Raw genomic sequence first — 20,565 nt, forward strand, 5'->3', positions numbered from 1 at the left:
CGGCTTTTCTCCGTCGGCAACTCGGCCGGCTTTTCTCCGTCGGCCCCCTATTTTCTTCTCTCCCCTATTTTTACTTCTTCTTCCCTTTTAAATTATAATCACTTTCAAACAAATTTTAATTCCCAATGCTGCAATAATTGCAGCGTATGAACAGTACCGTATACATGAATAGTATCGTACATGAACAGTACCGTATATATGAACAGTATAAATGCTTTACTCTCTATTCTAATTACATGCTGTATTATTATTTTGAAGAGAAAATGACAAATATTGGAAAAAGAGAATTTGAGGCCCTTCAAATCTCGGGGAGCAATTATATATCCTGGAGCCTCGATATCAAACTCCATCTGAAAGCAAGAAACCTGAGTAAAACTATTGAGGCTAATAACAATGAGGCTAGTGATAATAAGGCGAAGGCCTTAATATTTATAAGGCATCATATTGATGATGGCCTGAAGAATGAATACTTGACCATTGAGGATCCACAGGAATTGTGGTTATCATTAAAAGAGAGATTTGAACATCTCAGAATGGTCTACTTGCCCAAAGCACGCAATGATTGGTCAAGCCTCAGGTTTCAAGATTTTAAAAGCGTGCAAGAATATAATTCCAAGCTATTTAAAATTGTTTCAGTACTACGTCTCTGTGGAGAAACAGTGACAGAAGGAATGATGCTCGAAAAAACGTTTACAACATTTCACGCACGAAATGTTATATTACAACAACAATATAGAGAAAAGAATTTTACAAAATTCTCTGAATTAATTTCTTGTCTCCTTGTGGCGGAGCAAAACAATGAATTGTTGATGCAGAATCATCAATCTCGACCATCTGGATCAGCACCACTGCCAGAAATTAATTTTGGGCAAAGAAGATGGCGTGGTCGCGGTACTGGTTTTAAAAACCGCGGTGGACGAGGAAATTATGGTGGTCGATGACTATGCGGTCGTGGTGGGGGCCGAAATAATATCGGACCACGCGATAACAGAATTGATGTACATCAACAGAAGCAACAAAGCCACAAGATGGGGTTAGAGACAAAGAAAGATACATGCTATCGTTGTGACCTGGAAGGTCATTAGTCCAGAATTTGCAGGACCCCAAAACATTTTGTCCATCTTTACCAAGAATCACTTAAAAACAAGAAAGGTAAAGATATTGAGACAAATTTTGCTGACAACCCCATAGTTGATCCAATTGAAGATAATTCCATAAATAATTTAAATGTAACTGAAAATACATATTTAGATATGTCAGATTTCCTTATAGACAGTTTGTAATATGTCTTTATGTTTTATTAAATTATGTTTTTCTTTTGTTTTGTTAGAATATGGCTGATGATGAATGCATTATTGATTGCGGGAAAACGCATACTATTTTGACAAGAAAAATATATTTTATATCCTTATCAATGAGAAAGGCATATATAGCCACAATAGTAGGGTCATCAGACCTGGTTAAAGGTTCTGGAGAAACAGCATTGATGTTGCCAAATGGAACATCCTTGCAGATAAAAAATGCTCTCTATTCCCCTAAGTCTAGGAGGAACCTTTTAAGCTTTAAAGATATACGTCTCAATGGATATCATTTAGAGACCGTTGATAAGGTAGGAAAAGAATATCTTTATATTACACAAGTTATTTCGTGCCAAAAACGTGTACTTGAAAGCTTTCCCTGTATATCCTCAGGATTATATTTTACACGTATTAAAGTGATGGAATCACATACGGTATTAACCCGGAAGGTTAATGACCCGGAGATATTTAAAAATATGGCATGAAAGACTTGGATATCCAGGGTGCTATTATGTTGCGCCGGATTATTACTAGTTCTCATGGACACCCACTCGAAGGATTATAAAATCCTAACACATAATGAATATGCATGTTCAGAGATGTTCAATGGGAAAGCTAATAACCGGACCTTCTATAACAAAGGTGATCGGGTGAATCTCCTAAATTTTTTTAGAAAGAATACAAGGAGACATTTGTGAACCAATACATCCATCATGTGGACCATTTAGGTATTTTTATGGTTTTTAATCGATGCATCGACTAGATGGTCCCATGTTTCACTGCATCTACAAGGAATGTAGCATTTGCAAGGTTATTGGCACAAATTATCAGGCTTAAAGCACAATTTCCAGATTATCCCATAAAGACAATTCGTCTTGATAATGCTCGGTGAATTTTTCATCAAAAATCATTTTATGATTATTGTATGGCAGTTGGAATACATGTTGAGCATCCAGTAGCTCATGTACATACCCAAAATGGGTTAGCGGAGTCATTAATTAAAAGACTCCAGATTATTGCCCAGTCAATGTTATTAAGGACGAAACCGCCTACAAGTGTGTGGGGTCATGCTATTTTTGCATGCTGCAGACTTTTAATACTGGATCCGACCCACTCGCATGTAATTTATATTCACCACACCAACTTGTTATGGGTAAAGAGCCCGATATTTCATATATAAGAATATTTGGTTGTGCAAAGTATATGTGCCAATACCACCACCAAATCGTACAAAAATGGGTCCACAACGCAGACTTGGTATATATGTTGGTTATGATTCCCCTTCAATTATACGATATTTAGAACCATTAACGGGGGATGTATTTATCGCAAGATTTGCAGATTGTCATTTTGATGAAGTCGCCTTCCCCTGCATTAGGGGAGAAATGATTACTCAAAAATGAGCCAAAAAGAAATTGAATGGAATGCATCACGATTACATACATATGATCCTCGTACCAATGAATGTGAACTTCAAGTTCAAAGGATAATTAAATTGCAAAATATTGCAAATGAAATACCTAATGCATTCACTGATACTAAAATGGTAACTAAATCATATATACCCAAATTTGTCAATGCTCCCTCGCAAGAATTGAGATTCCTAAGAATCCATTGAAAGAAAATCAAGTAGAAAATAAACCACGACAAAAACGTGGAAGACCAATTGGTGCCAAAGATTCAGCTCCTAGAAAAAGGAAGCGAGAAAAAAATAAAGATAAGGATCTCCCATGTGAAAAGGGAGAGGAAATTATAAAACCCTCGTAACAAGTTAATGAAGAATCAATGGGGATGATATTTTACGAAAATGTTGAAAATTCAATTTGCTATGTAGATGATGGTCAAAGATTGAATCGGCATGAGACCGAAATAAATGATATATTCATCTACAATGTGGCTACGAGATATAGAAATAAATCCGATAATGATCCGAGCCACGATCCATTGAAGAATGTCGACAAAAGAAATGATTGGCCAAAATGGAAAGAAACTATCCGAGTCGAGCTAAATTCCCTATCAAAACGTGAGGTGTTTGGGTCGATAGTGCCAACACCGTAAGGGATAAAAACCAGATCGGTTATAAATGGGTGTTTGTGAGAAAAAGAAATGAAAATAATCAAATTATGAGATACAAAGCAAGACCCGGTTGCTCAAGGTTTTTTCTCAAATGCACGGTATTGATTATGAAGAGACATACTCTCACGTAATGGATGGAATTACTTTTTCGATTTTTTTAATTGCCATGGCGATGAGTAATAAATTAGATATGTAGTTGATGGATGTTGTCACAGAGATATCTCGTATGGATTACTTGAAAATGACATATATATGAAAAATCCCTCGAAGGATATAGAAAAACAAACATTACAAATAATCATCATTTATACTCTATTAAATTACGGAGATATCTTTATGGGTTAAAAACAATCCGGACGGATGTGGTATAACCGTCTCGATGAATATCTTATAAAAAGAAGGGTACCAAAATGATAATATATGTCCATGTGTGTTTATTAAAAAGTTATACTAACGGTTTTTGTTGTGATAGCAGTATATGTGGATGATTTAAATCTTGTAGACACTCCTTCTGAAATTGCAACTGCAGCATCATATATGAAAAAACAATTTGAAATGAAAGATTTGGGAAAGACCAAATTGCGTCTAGGGTATACAAATCGAGCACTTATCCTCGGGAATATTTGTGCATCAATCAACCCTATACTGTAAAAAGGTCTTTCGAAGAGATTCAATATGGAGAAGGCTTATCCATCGAGTACGCCCATGATGGTCGTCCGAACTCTTGATGTTCGAGAAAGATCCATTTCGCCCACCGGAAGAAGGAGAGATCATTTTTGGTCCAGAAACTCCATATTTAAGTGCAATCGGTGCATTAATGTATCTTGCAAATAATACCAGACTAGATATAGCTTTTGCAGTAAATCTTCTAGCGAGATACAGTTCTACACCGACACGAAGACACTGGAAAGGAGTAAAAGATGTGCTACGTTATTTACGAGGAACTACAGATCTGGGTTTAACATGAGTCTTCATCCAACCTCACGGTGTTTCTGCGATCTTTGGGTATCCGTCCGATCCTCACAAAGGCGATCTCGGGATCGGATACATGTTTTTCTTACAATGGTACAGCTATCTCATGGCGTTCCACAATACAAACTCTTACAACTACTTCATCAAATCATGCTGAAATTCTAGCTCTTCATGAAGCAAGTCGTGAATGCCAATGGTTACGATCTATGATTGGGCATATACAACAAATGCTACAGTAATTTATGAAGACAATAGTGCTTGTATTTCTCAAATACGTACAAGGAGGTTATATTAAAGGTGACAGAACGAAACATATATCACCAAAATTTTTCTACACTCATGATCTCCAGAAAGAAGGCGTTATTGAAGTTCAAAAGATTCAATCCAGTGAGAATCAAGCTGATCTATTCACAAAATCACTTCCTAAATGCATTCACCAAAGACTTATATACAAAATCGGGATGAGAAGACTTAAGGATGTAAGTACTTCCGATATAAGTTAAAAGTTATTTATTTGAGGGGGAGACTGTACTCTTTTTCCCTTCGCCAAGGTTTTTGTCCCAATGGGTTTTTCCGAGGTAAGGTTTTTAATGAGGCAGTAACATTCAAATGTACCAAGGATAGTGTACTCTTTTTCCTTAGCTAGGTTTTTATCCCACTGGGTTTTTCCTAGCAAGGTTTTAACGAGGCATATCCTTTGGTCGTAGGCATCCAAGGGGGAGTATTATAAACAAATATTTTAATGGATGCATACTGTAGCAATTTCACTGTAGCAGCTGACATTATTATAGCAACTTCTAGAGATTACTGTATCAGCCGCAACACTGTAGCAGCCGCTGGTACTGTTACTATTCCACCAACCAGGGTATTTTGGACCGTCGGATCGAATCGATCCTGGCCGTTCATTCAACTCTTGTAACCATTTTGTATACTTTGGGATATAGAGAAGAGAAAGAAAAGAGAGAAATAAAAGAAGAAAGAAAAAGAAGAACTTAATTCTTCAAGGTTTTTGGGTTTTTGGTAAATACTGTGGCTTTCTATTCTTATTACTATCTTTACATTTATAACATATATTCTTAACATATATATATATATATATATATATATATATATATATATATAAGGGACAAGGATGTAAAAAAATAGATATTGGATATATATATATGACCTTCATGTGGAAACAGTGGTAAAAGCACAGCAGAGGAAGCTGTGACCATAACACAAGACCATCTACTACTCTCATACATGAGAAGTACATCAACATCTCACAACGTTAATTAGAATTACACATTCTCGCACACATAAATTACTATTGATTTGTATAAAGCCTGCATAATTGATTCTCTTGCAAACATTGACTCTTCTTCTCTTGTGCACACGCATCATGCACACATGCAGTGACTGACCAAATGAAATCACAGGCGCAGCGGGTTGCGCACACTGAGCAACTTCACATCGTCGATCACTGGCCCGCAGAGTGAACCATCAGTCTTAGTGTGATAGAAAGTGCTAAAGAAAACAATGCGGGTGCGAGCAGCCTCTGCAGTGAACTTGAGCACAGCACGCTTGTAGCCACCTGTGCCTTTTGATTCATATGGAATTTTTACCGTGCTACGAGATGCGAAAGCCTCTACAATCATTGAGCCAGCACAGGCATTGCCAGCATCTCCAACGGAGAATGTGAGAGTGTATGTTTTTCCAGGGATGGTACGAACTGTTTGGGCAAGAGCACTCTCTTTTCCTGCAACGATTTCGATTGCCCGCTTGCCTTGAGGGACGAAGAAATGATCGGAATCGATGTATTTGACTGCTTTGAGAGATTCTACCATCCAACCAGGGAGGGGAGAGTGATCATCCTCAATGTTGGGAGGAATTAGAACACCTGAACTAGTGTTAGGCAAGAAGTATGGCCCCTCCTCGAAGTCTCCATTCTTCATCAGGTTTTCTGTTTCATCAATTTAAACTGTGTTAGAGCAAAAGTTTAAACTGATGGAATAAAAGAGTGTCCTTAGACATGTATACATATATAAGACTTACGGCTGGTCATTTTGGGAGGATAGAGTATCCTAATGGCAACAGAGTCGATAAGAGGACCACAGGCAGGGTCCTCCTCTTGGCCGGTGTTGTGGATCACCAAATCTACTAGCTCGAATTCTGCTTGGAAAGCCCAAGCATAGATGTCCCAGCCATCGCTGCTATACATGGTCTGCATTGGAAGTACACCGAAGTCAGGAGTGACCGACACGTTAAGCTGTTCCTCCTGAGCACATGTTCGGGCGGCACTGAAGGTGATGGAGTAGTACATTCCCTTGGTCACATTCAACCTCTGTTTGATAGAGGCTTCGTTGCCCAGTCGAATGGCGTAGTACCCTTCTGGTACAACCAGTAGCATGTCACCCTGCTTGTGTCCGGACTCGATGTATTCCACAAAGCCAGTGATTTCCCATTCTGGTATGGCGTGCCGTCCTATCACCTCTGTGCCTTTTAGCTCAGATTTCTTTGGGCCTAACTCAAAGTTGCCATTCGGCAACAAGCCTGGATGAATGAAATATTGTTTGTTATTCGATTAGCAAGCTTCAGAAAATATTGACTAGATTTCACATACTGTTCTATTTATTTGAATTGTTGGATACAATTAATGGCCTAATCTCATAATATGATAATACAGTAAAAAGGATTTGCGGTAACAATTTGTAACGGTATGTAGAAAAGTAAAAAAACAAGTTGATAAATAGACAACAACCTCAATTAGTAGTTTCCTCATAAAGAAAAAACAAATGAGATGTATGGCATTCTAAGCAAATTGCCGTTATTAAAAATGAAGGGTGAACGGTAGGTGAATGACTAATAAATTGTGGAAACGAGATATGATAGAGACCCTCAAAAGACAAGCTATTTGCCATACTATGTTGGACAAAATTAGGTAGCAGAAATCTCAGCCATAAAGAGAAATAGATCAATTCATTAACAACAGATTGCTTAACCTTCTTCTTTGAAACTCAAAACAAAATAAAAGATCATAGATTGACTAGCCCCTTGTATATCAGGATGACTATTTAAGCAAGTGAGGTGTTATCATGCATGCCTGCGAGTCATGTGAGTGTCCCTCACATAGAACTTCAACTTCGTGATAAATAATTAAATTCCCCATCCTACAGATTATCTACTGCTCACCCCAGTGCTTTGTCCAATAAAACAAAAGATCTGAATGCACAGAGGACTTTAGAGATACAGGACACAGATGCTGCCAAAATTGATGGACACCGGGCCTGGCGTCCCCAGACTCTAAGTTAGTGGAAAGGATTATGATACATTCTGACTGTATAGACTCTCATAGTACTTTATGCTTTTCATCTTGTGAGCTAAATCTAAAAGACAGGCCAACCTTCAATACAGACGAACATATATTAGATCTCATAGATGTAATTCTAAGATTCCTCCAGCTGACCATTAGGTGCATGCATAGATTAATAACTAAACCTACAACTGAAACAAGACACTGATAAGAAGTTTGTGGACTATAATCCATCTGGCATCATGTGCTCATGCCCTTCAGCAGGAAACATTACAGTGAAATAAAGGAGACCAATTGCTTTTATGGGAATAAAATCTGGACCATCACGAAAGTGGTTTAAGCATTGAAGCATGAACCATTCTAACCAAATTCCATCGCATCAATAATTCTAGATGTCTTTGTGAACCCATGGCTAAACTCGGTAGAGACATACTACCAAAATACAAAAGCCATACATAGCTTTCAAGTGCTTTCAACTTCAAAGCGCAGACACAACTCTCAGCAAAACGAGATATATTTAGTCTTCTCTAAAGAGTTGTAAAAAAAAGGGTAAAAAAGGGATCTTTTTGCCTACTTTTAGGCCAAATCTTCACAAGTACCCCAAAAGTAATAACTTTTCCCAGTCAGTATGTAAACTCTGTTGCAACACGATACGAGCCAAACTATATATCACTAGTGGCCCAAAATCCTGTTAGCTTTTTCCAGTTCCTACACAGTAGTTACTAGTTACCATTCTATGGACCATGAGCTCTGCTGCAGCACATGACAACTATGAAAGGAGAAATAAATGAGGAAACATATGTTCCTCATAAACATGTACAGATCCAGCACTTCACTCATTAAATCCCAACCTGAAAAATTTAATTATTCTACTCACCTTCCGCAAAACTAATAAATAATCCAACCCAACAGTGAAATCAATTTCAATCAATGAATCACCAAGAAAGAAAAAAAAAACATCTCGGAATTCGAATCAATTGTGAGATGTAGGGAAAAAAGGAAAGTAGGAATAAACACCATTAAACTATCACTGCATGGACGCGTAAAAAAAAAAACACAACTTGCTTCAACCCCGACCAAAATAACAAACAAAAAAACAAAAAATACGCAAAAAAAACACAAAAAAAGACAAGAAAAATGCTTGCAAGTGACCAAAGAATAAAAATCTAGAAAACGATGTCGAGTATCTCACCATCCTTAATCTTGGCTGCGAAACCCACATTAACAATGGCTAATAGAAGCAAGAAGATCGAAGAACTGAAGCGAAGCATCATCGTCTATTACAAAGAAGAAGAAGACGAAGAGATTCAAAGAGAACTCGAGCTCGATCAAGGGAAAGAGAGAGAGAGGGGGGGGGAGAGGTGGTCGAGAAGGAGGACAGGGGCAATGGTTTATATGGAAAGAGCTTCACATAACTCCCCCCAGGCTTTGCTGTTAATAACGTAAATGCCACGCGGAGAAGGAGCATTGAACAGCTAATGCACTTCTCGGTCTTCAAGGGCTGCCACGTGTCTTATGTGTTTTTAAGATTTGAATTTGATAGTGAAATGACGGTGATGACCCTCGTCGGTTAGGGACAAAAGCTGTCCAGAATCACGTGCCGCTCCACGTGGCTATTACGAATTTACGAGGATGGTTTCCCGTTTCCCAGCTTTCCCGGCAAAAGGGAATTCGAATTCCCTATTTAGTTCACTCTGCTCTCCTATTTGGCGTTATCCTCCTCCGGGGCATATTCGTCATTTTCCCTCATCAATGAAACAGTTTATTTAATGTGATGTATATAAATATTTTTTTCTATAATTTTCTAAAAATTCTAAACCCAGTTTGAATGAGAGAAATATCTAATATATATGTATATATTTATATTTATCAATAGTTGTTTGACTTATTCGAGTTCTTTGTGTAAGATTTTAATGCTCTTTATATCTCTACCCGTTTATGATTTAAATTTTAAATAAAAAGACTTGTCACCTAGGGCCCGTTTGGATTGCGGAATAGGAATGGGAATAGGGGGAATAAAAAAAGAAGAGGAATGTGAATGGGAATAAGGGGAATGAGAATAATGCGTTTGGTTTAAGGGAATAAGGATTGAGAATAAAAAAAGTGAAAAGGTAGGATGTAATAAAATTACATCAATACCCTTGTATATAAATAATATGATATTATATAAAATAATAGATTATGTTTAATGAAAATATTTAACATTATTTATTATTAATTATTTTTATAATATAAATATATATTTCAATATATTATAATTATATAATTAATCTTAATAATTTATTTAACAATTATATATTTATTAAATTAGTTAATATCATTAAATACGTTTAATTAAATTAATTAAATTTTTATTTATTTTTAATTTTTAATTTCCCAAAATAATTTAATTAAATTATTTTAATAAATAAAGCTAAAATATATAAATATGTAATTATATATGCTAGGGGTATATTAGTAATTTTTATAACTAAGCATACTTCTCCCCATTTTTTGGGTGGAATAGGATCCTCTCATGGGAAAGTAATCCTTTTCCCATGCACTGGAGGCAACTCATGCCTTTTTCTCGACATTAGACAGGGCTGCGAATGAGATTCCCATTCCCAAGCCCTCAATCTGTGATCCAAACGCCCCCTAGTGTCGATATATATATTGATAAATAATTAATATTTTTTATCAATATATAATTTCTTTTAAAGCATATTTCTATATATACACAAATATAAGGGATGGTTTAGGGTTTATATTGTGTAAGGATCTTGGAAGAAACCAAATGTCCATGGAAGTAGCAGCAAGCCGAAGCACGCTTCTAATATTCAAATTAAGCACCAAGCGAACATATCATCCAAGTTTATGTGCACAAATACAATATTAATTAATAATAATTAAATCTATATTGAGTTCATCCAACATAGTATCACAATTAATTTGTTAATAATTAACAAACATCAAACATTGATAGAATAATATTTGTAGGCAGTTGGGATTAAGGTTCCGAGAAGAGTCCAAAGAGCAACAAAAAGCAGCAGCAGCAGCAGCAGCAGCAATCACAAGCATGCTTGTGCTTCTAATTATTTATATAGGACCAAGTTATCTTATTATATTATTATAACTTTGTCCTAACTCCTAATGCAAAATTAGAGAAATTATTTGGTGGGGGAATCAAGGTTCTCACATGAGTTAAGAGCCATGTGCTTTTCTGTTAGCCAACATGCAATTGTTCCCAGCTCTTAAAAAATATTACCAATAATAATAATAATAATAATAATAATAATAATAATGTGCTAATTTTAAATAACTAATCCTTAAAAGGTTCAATTGGTGATGTGATGGAAGGGGACAAATTTTTTAGCTTGATTGGATTCGGTTATGAGTCTTGTGACCTTTTAATATCTTGCCAGATAATGAGTCATGGTTGGGCAAGGTTCCAATTAAAGTTTGTGTTTGGATTGGGGTAAAATGGTAAAAGCCTTAAAATGGTAAAAGAAGTTATTAATCATTCTCTATTAATTGGAAAAAATAGATATGACTTTATGAAATATATGCACAATTAATAATAAGAATATCAAAAAAAATCAGAAAAATAATTAAAATAATAATAATAATAATCTGGTTAAAGTGGTAAAAAGACAGAAATGGGCATTGGTAAGGAGGGAGAAAGAGATAAGACGAGAGAGGCAGTTGAAAGCGTGTGGGGTGGTAGAGGAACAGCCCACGATGTGGGGCTTTGGGTCTTTTCCATTACTAACCAGACCAACCCCCGCGATCCTCTCGGCCCGGTCCCTTCAAATGGGCCTTTTGGGCTTTCACAATGAAAAAACCCAACTTATGGCCTTACTCTTACGTGGATCCCACTTGGTGGGCCGAATCCAATCTATACTGGGGCACACTCATGGGCCCCATCCTATCAGAGCCCTCTGATTCGTGGGCCCCGCTAGCGTGCGCAGCTATTAGAATAGCCCCTTCCTTTTTGGACGTATCTGCCGACCTCTTCTGTCTGACGTGGCACAATCTTGACCATCTGGTCCTTTTTTCTTTTTCCTCTTATTATTATTATTATTGAATTATTATTTATTTGTTTTTTTATTTCTGGCTTGAAATTTTGATTTTGATTTTTTTTATTTTTGAGATTTAAATGAAATTTAATATTATTTAAAGAATAGTACAAAGTAAGATATAAATCCAAATGGGGCAAATTATTTAGAAAACTTAGGATAAGTCTATGGCTCTGTGCATATGATTTGTGAACAGTGATATTTCTGTTTTTTTAAGTAGTTGTTGTCTTTGTTTCCAATTGTTGATTAATTGGTTGGACACTTCTCCATTCCAAAAACAGACCCTGATATACAAATTAATAAAAAGAATATTATTTAAAAATAGTCTCGCGCTATATTAATATATTTTGATAATAAATAATATATGTAACTCATTTTAACTCTTTATATTTATTTATTTTTTTTATAGTGATGATAAACATTTATCAGGGACGTGCACGTGTATGAAGCAAAACTCAACATTATTCCGTGCCCTCATTTTGTGTGAACATGGAATTCAATTCAGGTCCTCCCCGAAATAAATGTCCTATGCAAGAATTTGGTACTAATTGGTGGTAACTCATTTTATTTTTAAATTAAAAAAAAAAAACTCACAATGTTATTGATGAGGACAATGATAATGAAACTGCCCATTATGCACTGTTGCATCATGTTTCCTTTTAATGCAAAATGGCTCCTCTAAATCTTTGAGATTTGGTTCATTTTAATGATCCGCATTTTGGTAGCCACTGTTGCACCATGGATGGATAATCCACCTCTCTGATGATTGTTTATTGGATGCAATGTGTATTTTTTTTCATTTATTTATTTATCGGGACCCACATACACCACCGAATATGGGATCTTCATTCCGGTTTATTTGTCTGTGACTCTGCATTGGTGTTTTATATTTTTGTATTAGTTACTTTGTTCATCCATACCAGTTATTAGTTTTTTGACAAAACTGTGATTTATCTTTTTATTATAAAAAATTAATGGTAAAAAGTGAATGTTGATTAAAAGTCGTAAATATTTTTTTGGGGAAGTTCTATAAATTTATCCAAAATGGACTTTTACAGCAAAACATGAACCCTTAACATGGTTTCAATGTGAGAGACCCCACAAATAAACTCAGACTCACAACTTTGTCCTAATATTTTACACCTAAATGAACTTCAAATTATTTTCTATTTAATAATATAACAATCTCAGCCATAAATTGAGAACATCAAAATCTAGTGAAAGATCACTAAGCATCCAAACCACTTGAATGACCATTAACTTTGAATAGACAAACAAAAAAACAAAAATGAACAACTTCTCTATATAACCCTTAACTTTTCTTTCTTTTCCACCATCCAATCCTCCATGTCTCTCTTGTGAAATTTCTCTTCATTGTTTAATGGCCACAAATTTCTTGAAGCTCAGATATAAAATATATAGTTATAAGACATTTGATTTGACAAAGAAATAAATCATATAAAAATTATGATTATGATATGTTTTTTTAAATTTTAAAAAAGGCAAAGAAATATTTAAAAGAGTAGAAACATGTAGAGATGAGGATCTCATGTAAATATATGCATAAAAAGAAGCAAACCATGTGGCATAATTAGTAGCAATGTTTCAGGAATAATATCAGGATGGTTGAAGTTAGCACTTAGCACATGGTGTGTCTAGGCACATGAACATGCAGTGGCTAAGGACTTGATTTTATATCATGTTGTTCCACATGCATTGAACTTATTACTAGAGTTGGTACCTATTTATATATATATATATATATTTATATTAATGAACACAATGTGAGTGATTAGTTTATACAATAAATTGAAGTTTCAGGATGAATTAATGACACTTGTTCCATCATTGAATTGGGATCTAAGACTAATAATATGAAATGTAAAAAGTGTTTTTATATTGGAATCTGAATATTGGTCCTCTTATCTTCTTGTGAAGTATTTTTTAACTTTTTCTTTTAATAATTGTGATTTATTTATTTATTCTGTTAAAAAAACATGTGACATATTATTCTAGTGATGATACAAGTTTGATTAATAGTCTGTAGGTAAGAACAAATTAAATTGCATGATAGTGTAAATATCATTAGGAGTTTTGTTAATTTATCTAAATTGTTAAAAAATTAAAATAATGAAACAAATAAATAAACTGAGGTTCAATATATAAGTTAAATTAATTTTATCAATTTTTTTTTTATTATTTTTTAGAGAAATGTGAACAAATCACATGTAGAATTTAAACTCTCGTTCTTTGAGCTATGAGGGGAATGAAGTAACCAATCATCTTATGAAGTGGTGATTATTAATTTCATTGTTTCATCTAGATAGTTTTGATATTTGTTTCTCCATATGAATGCATTATTATTTTTTGGATTGGTTGCATGCTATTATATAGATGTTAAGTTTTGAGACTCTTAATAATTTCACAAAATTTTTGACTTTGTTTTAGGTTTTTATGCTTCAATTTTTTTTTGTTTGTTTATATTTTCTTAATACATACATGCGTTTTGACTGTTTTGGTATATTAAAATTTTAAGAAGTTTATATTTTTTTTTTATAAATTATTAATTCCTTCAATTTATATATGTATTTCAACTATTCAAAATAAATAGACAAACTATAATTCATTGATAAAGAGAAAAAAATACAAATGACCAAATTCTTTTTCATCTAAAATGAAACATATCATTTTAAGATAAAATCTAAAATGAAACATATCATTTTAAGATAAAATCTAAAATGATACTATAAATATGTGTATGCATTTCTACATTGAGAGCCATTTCTCAAGGTTTAGGCTTCAAGTTATGGGCATCCAGAACTTGGCCCAACTCATACTTATTATTAATATGAGAAAATACCACAAGCCTTCTTATAATTTTCACCAAATAGATAAGCAAATGTTGATCATATTTTTTATTTTAATTCTTTGCACTAATATTGCATACCAATGTAAAGCCACACACAAAAAAAAAAGTGTATACAAATATATACAATTTTCTATTATTATTATTATTATTTATTTATTTATTTATTGATAATAATAGGCTACATACCAGAGTGTGTGTGCGGATTTTTTTAAGTATTTCATGCGCCCAGAGGAGATCATTCTTAGTTGTGAAATTAGTTTTTTTTTTCATTAAAAAGATGTTTCAATAATCAATAATTATATGCTTCATGCTATTTCTATATTTATAATTAAAGAAACAATAATTTATTCGTATTATTGTCAAATAAGTGAAAAATAAAAGCGGGAAAACTAACAATAACCTTGAAAAATTATTTACAATATTGAAAATTAAGATATTGTGATGGAGAATAGTAACAAGTTTAAAAGCTTCTTTACAATTAATGAACATAGTTCATTAAAGAGATCAAATTCATAAGTTTGGTTGGTTGGTGGCCCCTCCTACGTTTCTCATTGGACTTCAAAGAACAAGTGAGACTAAACCTCCAACATTCAAAGTATAAGGTTCCCTCTTCATTGAATTTTCAAGAATTTCATTGAAACTTCTCTTGATGGTTTATTTCACTAAAGTTCTCTAAAGTTCTGATTAAAGGAAAAGATACCAACTTTATTTGTGTTATTCTCGTTGTCAACATTAATGGAATAAGTTTCAAGAATATAATTCAGTTGGTGACCTAATTCTATCTCTCAACCTCTCCTCACAGTGAGCTACTATATATTTTCTCACTTTATAATCTTCAATAAATTCTGAAAAGCATCTCTAATTAATGTATTTTTTCCTACATATGTATACACATATATTAGATGGTCCAAATAGTTATGGCTGATAACTTGTTGTTTAGTTGTATATGTGCATATATATCTATATATATATATATATATATTATAGTGAATTTATATCAAAGACGTGATCAAAACAGACATTCAAGAATTTTTGTTTTTTTTTTTGTTTTTTTACGAAAATTGATAAGTTGGTAATGCATTGATGAAAAAACATTACAAATTAATAAGATTGAAACACACTGTAATTAACAAAGAGTTCTATAAAATCATATTAAGTAAAAAAAACATTAAAATTAGTATTGTTGAGTATACATATATGTAACTGGATAAAGTAATTTAGAAGGTACCAAAAGAAATGATTGATATGATGTAAACTTTTATCATTGTTATCATCTCATTTATCCTCTCAAAAACTCCACACCGTACAATATTCATCTTATATAAATTTACTTAAATACATTATTAACAAAAGATAATAATTATATATTTATAATTATTTTAAAAAGAAACGGAGGATGATGAAATTTAATTGATGTTAAAAAGAGTTAATAACTAATAGTCTTTTGGTCTTTTGTAATAAATTTTTTATACATAGTATTCGTTTTGATGAGAACATGAGATCAAATCTTAAAAATCATGTAAAATAAAAATACATATATATTAAAGTATTAATTCTACACACCTACGCATGTTTTTAAATTTTTTTTTAAAATATGACATTTGTTATTTATTTTTGATAAGGACTTATTATTTATTTGTAAAATAATAATAATAAAATAATAATAATATCCAATTGATCTCTTAATAAAAAATAGTACAACAGTACTGTCCGGTTTCTTTCTCTAGGTATTTACTTATAGTTAAAAACTTCAATAGAATAATAATGATATCAAAAAGGTTAATGGAAATATTTTTGAGAAAAATCCTAGAAATGGAAGGTAATTGAACATGCATATCACTAGATTTTTTAACCAAGGAAAAATTACTTGCATACCCCTACAAAACCATGAAATTACTTAAATACCCCCATAAAAATATTATTTACTTGCATACCCTCATAAAACTAACTTTTTTACTTATATATCCCTACCGTTAGTTTCTGTTAGCAACCGTTAGGGTTTATGGAATTAACCATACTTCTCACCTAACCCAACTTAATAAAATTACTTAATTACCCTTAATATCATCCAAGGTCATAATTTTTAGTATAAAATTATTTGTTATTTTTAGTATGAAATTACCCAATTACCCTTAACATTATCTAACTACCTTTAACATTATCCAATTACCCTTAACCATAGTATGAAATTATTTGTTATATATTGTTACACGTTGTAATTTTTACCTATTTTTAGGTTGTGTTTGTAAAGAGCATGTGATAATGTAAAATGTTTTAGAAATGTTTGTAAAAACCTTAAAAATATGAATTTACTAAAAAATTCAGGATTTTTAATAATTTTTAAAAATAATTAAAGCTTATATAAAAAAATTATATTGTTTATCTATAATTTAAATAATTTAAGTCTATAAAATATAATAAAAAAAATTTGATGGGCATATTAACAAACTCATAATGGTCATTTGTTGAATGAAATGAGTAATGTCTACAAAATAAGAAGAAAAAAAAATTTAGAGGGGTATATAAGCAAACCCATTTTGGTAATTTACCCTTATTTCATCCATTGATTTAACACCATTAAGAGTCAACTTAACCATAGGGGCATAGAAGTAAATATAATTGATTTGTAGAGGTATACAAACAAATATCATTTTTATGGGGGTATTTAAGCAAATGGGGTATACATGTAAAAATCCCTTTAACCAATCATGCAACACAAACAAACAAGGATCTTTCCTCTTCTTTCCAATCACAAAACAAATACACACATCACCGTGTTTTAATTTGGACTTTGGACATCATCAATCATGCATGCATGTGTCTTTGAATCACTTTTAACACCCATCAGACAAAAACTAAACCCTAAAAGCTCTTAACAATATAGACTATAGAGAGACATAAATAGAGTCTATACAGTATAGAGATAAAAGTCTTGTACTCTAGGCTAAGCCTTTGGTATAAGAGAGAAATGGATAGCCCTTAAACACTAAACCCTAAGCCCTTGTATTATGAAAGAGAGAGAGTGAGGTTTCTGCATGTTCAATCTTATCTTCTTGTATGGCTGTTAGTGACAAAGATGATACATTTGAAAGATGAGGCAAAGGCACATGCTCTATGTTGCCAATAATGCAAAGGCCCTACAGTAATCTTATATATATATATATATATGTTCAACCATTTGATGATGATCACTTTCGCAATTGGAGACAAATATCCTTGTCTGATTCTTTGGACTTTCTAAGGATCTCATAAACCTAACTAATATCTTAAAGACTACCTTTGATGACTACTTTTGGACTTTTGGAGAATTGTCATATAGAAAAATAAAAATAATTGAGATTTATAAAACTCTAAACGTTAGTTGGATCGTATATTTTTAATAACTAGCTTTATATATATTGTAAATGCTGCGAATAGGTGATCCTTAATATAAATATATATCGATTTCCATAAATATATGATAAGTATATTGAAAAATATAAATAATATAAAAATAAATAGAGAAAATATATACTGAACACTCTTATTTCTACTTCGTTTCTTTTTTATACCTATTTTTCTTCTATTTCATTTAAAACAAATGAGGAGGTATTTATAGTCATTAAAAAAAATGAATAATTCTGATTAATTTAATCAAATGCTGTAAATATATATTAGTATATGAAATAATAACAATATTATTGATTCTTACAATAAACATGGGCGATTGTTATACTATAACGTGAATAACTGGTACAGTAACATATATACTACAATGCCATCGATTGCTTGCTAGCCTACATATTTGAAAAGTCGAGTTTTCTTTGGTGAATTCAATGAACTTTCAAAGCTTTTCAATATACAATTCTAAAAAAAAATAAATTATTAAATATCATTGAATGAAAAAATATTAAAGTAAAATGCATCTAGGTATTTAAAACATGCTCATTTAGTCATTTATATGATTGCTCTCCACAATTAGATAAAGACATCACATGTATGATGCTAATAATTTATCCGACCAAGCTAATGGTATCACTGTTATGTGGTTCCACTTGTCCTGAATTTTCTTGTTAGATACTAAGCATGTGATACCATTAGCTTGACAGTACATTCATGTGCTTTCATTGGATTGGTATAAAGTCCGTTCTCACAATTAGAAATCTTTGGTATTATTATATCCAATGTATTTTAAATTCAAGCAATAAGCAATGAACGTCCCATGAACTATGCCTTATATAAGATGTCAGTAGCATTGACCAAAAGCTTTTTGGTTATTTATGTTTTTTTTCAAAAACTAATAAATAATATTATGTACAGGTTTATAATTTGATATCATTATTGTTTTACAAATATAACAAACATATGTATTATCTTTATTACGCGTGAGTTAATGCCTCAAACGCACCCTCACCTCATGGGCGTCCGTGAGAAGGATGCAACATTTCTCATGAGTTAATTCCTAGAATGAGAATTGTAACTTTCACCACTTCGCACGGCACACGAAAGACCCATATTAGTATCTGAGTTCATCTCCCCTGATTCTGGAACTAGAAAATATATTGATTAATTCCAGCCTATCATATTTTGACACATGTTCCAAGTGATGTTATTATATTTTTTTTATTGTGATTATGGACACATGTCAAAGTTTAATAGATTGGAACCAGAAAAAATGAATTCTTTCAGTTAATAAAACAACAACTCATAATAATCTAGCAACCACTAACTTCTAACATATTTGTAAAGAGTGAAAATATTCGAACACTACTAGTGATGACCCTCATAATATATAAAAAAAAAACCAATATCATAATAAAATTCAACACCTTTTCCCCCATATTTCAAAAGTATGATTTACATAAACTCAGCCTTTAATCCAAGCAACCAGAAATGTTTGACATAAATTAAATACTATATTTTATTTTTGCAGCTAGAAATTAAAGTAAAAAAATAAAATCTACCCACTGAATCTAATGAGAAAACACAACTAGATTATATTAACCAAAGTGGAAAGTCAAGCACAAGTGCACCATCATATATATTTGACTTCCTATCTTTTATCATGCATGATTCAATATATATTTTCCACCTAACCCTAACTTTCTAGAATTGTTTTTTCTCCAACAAATTAATCGGATGAATATCCACAAAATACTTTATTAATTTTTAATAGTGGAGAATATTCTTTTATATTTTTTTTTATTATATTAGGGCTGCCGACCAAAATTTTGTGATCGTAATTAAATTAATCAATTCTTGTGCATCGCAAAGTCAACTTTTACTATATTCATTAATGATGATATAAGTATAAGTCTTCTATAATTCAAACCAAAAGTATTTAACAAGTTTATATATTTATATTGGTATTTTAAAGTCTACAACTTTTATAGAGGATCATATATGCTTTGTATTTAATGCTATTTTTATTTTATTTTGAAAGTAGAAATCATTATTTTTAAAATAATAAAGAAAATTAGAATGAAGGACAATAAGATTGATCAACTAACAAAACTTAAAAAATAAAAAATAAACAAGCATATGAAACACAAAACCAACTAACTCTATATATATCATGATAAATATCATGATAAGGAAAATAGAAACAGATCTAATCACACAATTTTCACAAGGACCCCAAGTGGCCATGGATGACTAATATGCAGATTTTATTAATGTTGTTTTTCCAAGAGATGTTGATCCCTCACCACTAGGTTTAACATTTTCTAAATTTCACATTAAAGTTGATAATGAAAGAGTATATATATGTTGAAAAAAATAGTGAATAAGTCAAAGTTCTAGACATACACGGACGAAAATATTAATCTTTCAACACACTTATGCTTTCAATAGGATACAAATACTTTATCTATGTAAAGGATTCCGTATTAAAGGATCAAAAGATTTGTCATTCAATAGGATATAAATACCTTATTAGGTAAAGGATCAAGTGTCAAATAATGAAAGGAAAAATTGACAAATATATATATAGTTTGACAAATATATATAGATATATATATT

General features: G+C 32.2%; 1 protein-coding gene across 1 annotated transcript; it reads right to left on the bottom strand.

The window, feature by feature from the left end:
- Nucleotides 1–5,481: 5,481 nt before the first annotated feature.
- Nucleotides 5,482–8,996, bottom strand: LOC120259364. The gene is made up of 3 exons (XM_039266952.1): nucleotides 8,834–8,996; nucleotides 6,384–6,881; nucleotides 5,482–6,291 (listed from the first exon to the last, which is right to left on the bottom strand). Exons 1-3 carry the CDS (start codon nucleotides 8,913–8,915, stop codon nucleotides 5,762–5,764), a joined length of 1,110 nt encoding a protein of 369 aa, XP_039122886.1. The 5' UTR covers nucleotides 8,916–8,996; the 3' UTR covers nucleotides 5,482–5,761.
- Nucleotides 8,997–20,565: the final 11,569 nt, after the last annotated feature.

Source organism: Dioscorea cayenensis, chromosome 4 (assembly GCF_009730915.1).
Source record: "Dioscorea cayenensis subsp. rotundata cultivar TDr96_F1 chromosome 4, TDr96_F1_v2_PseudoChromosome.rev07_lg8_w22 25.fasta, whole genome shotgun sequence".
Taxonomy (NCBI): domain Eukaryota; kingdom Viridiplantae; phylum Streptophyta; class Magnoliopsida; order Dioscoreales; family Dioscoreaceae; genus Dioscorea; species Dioscorea cayenensis.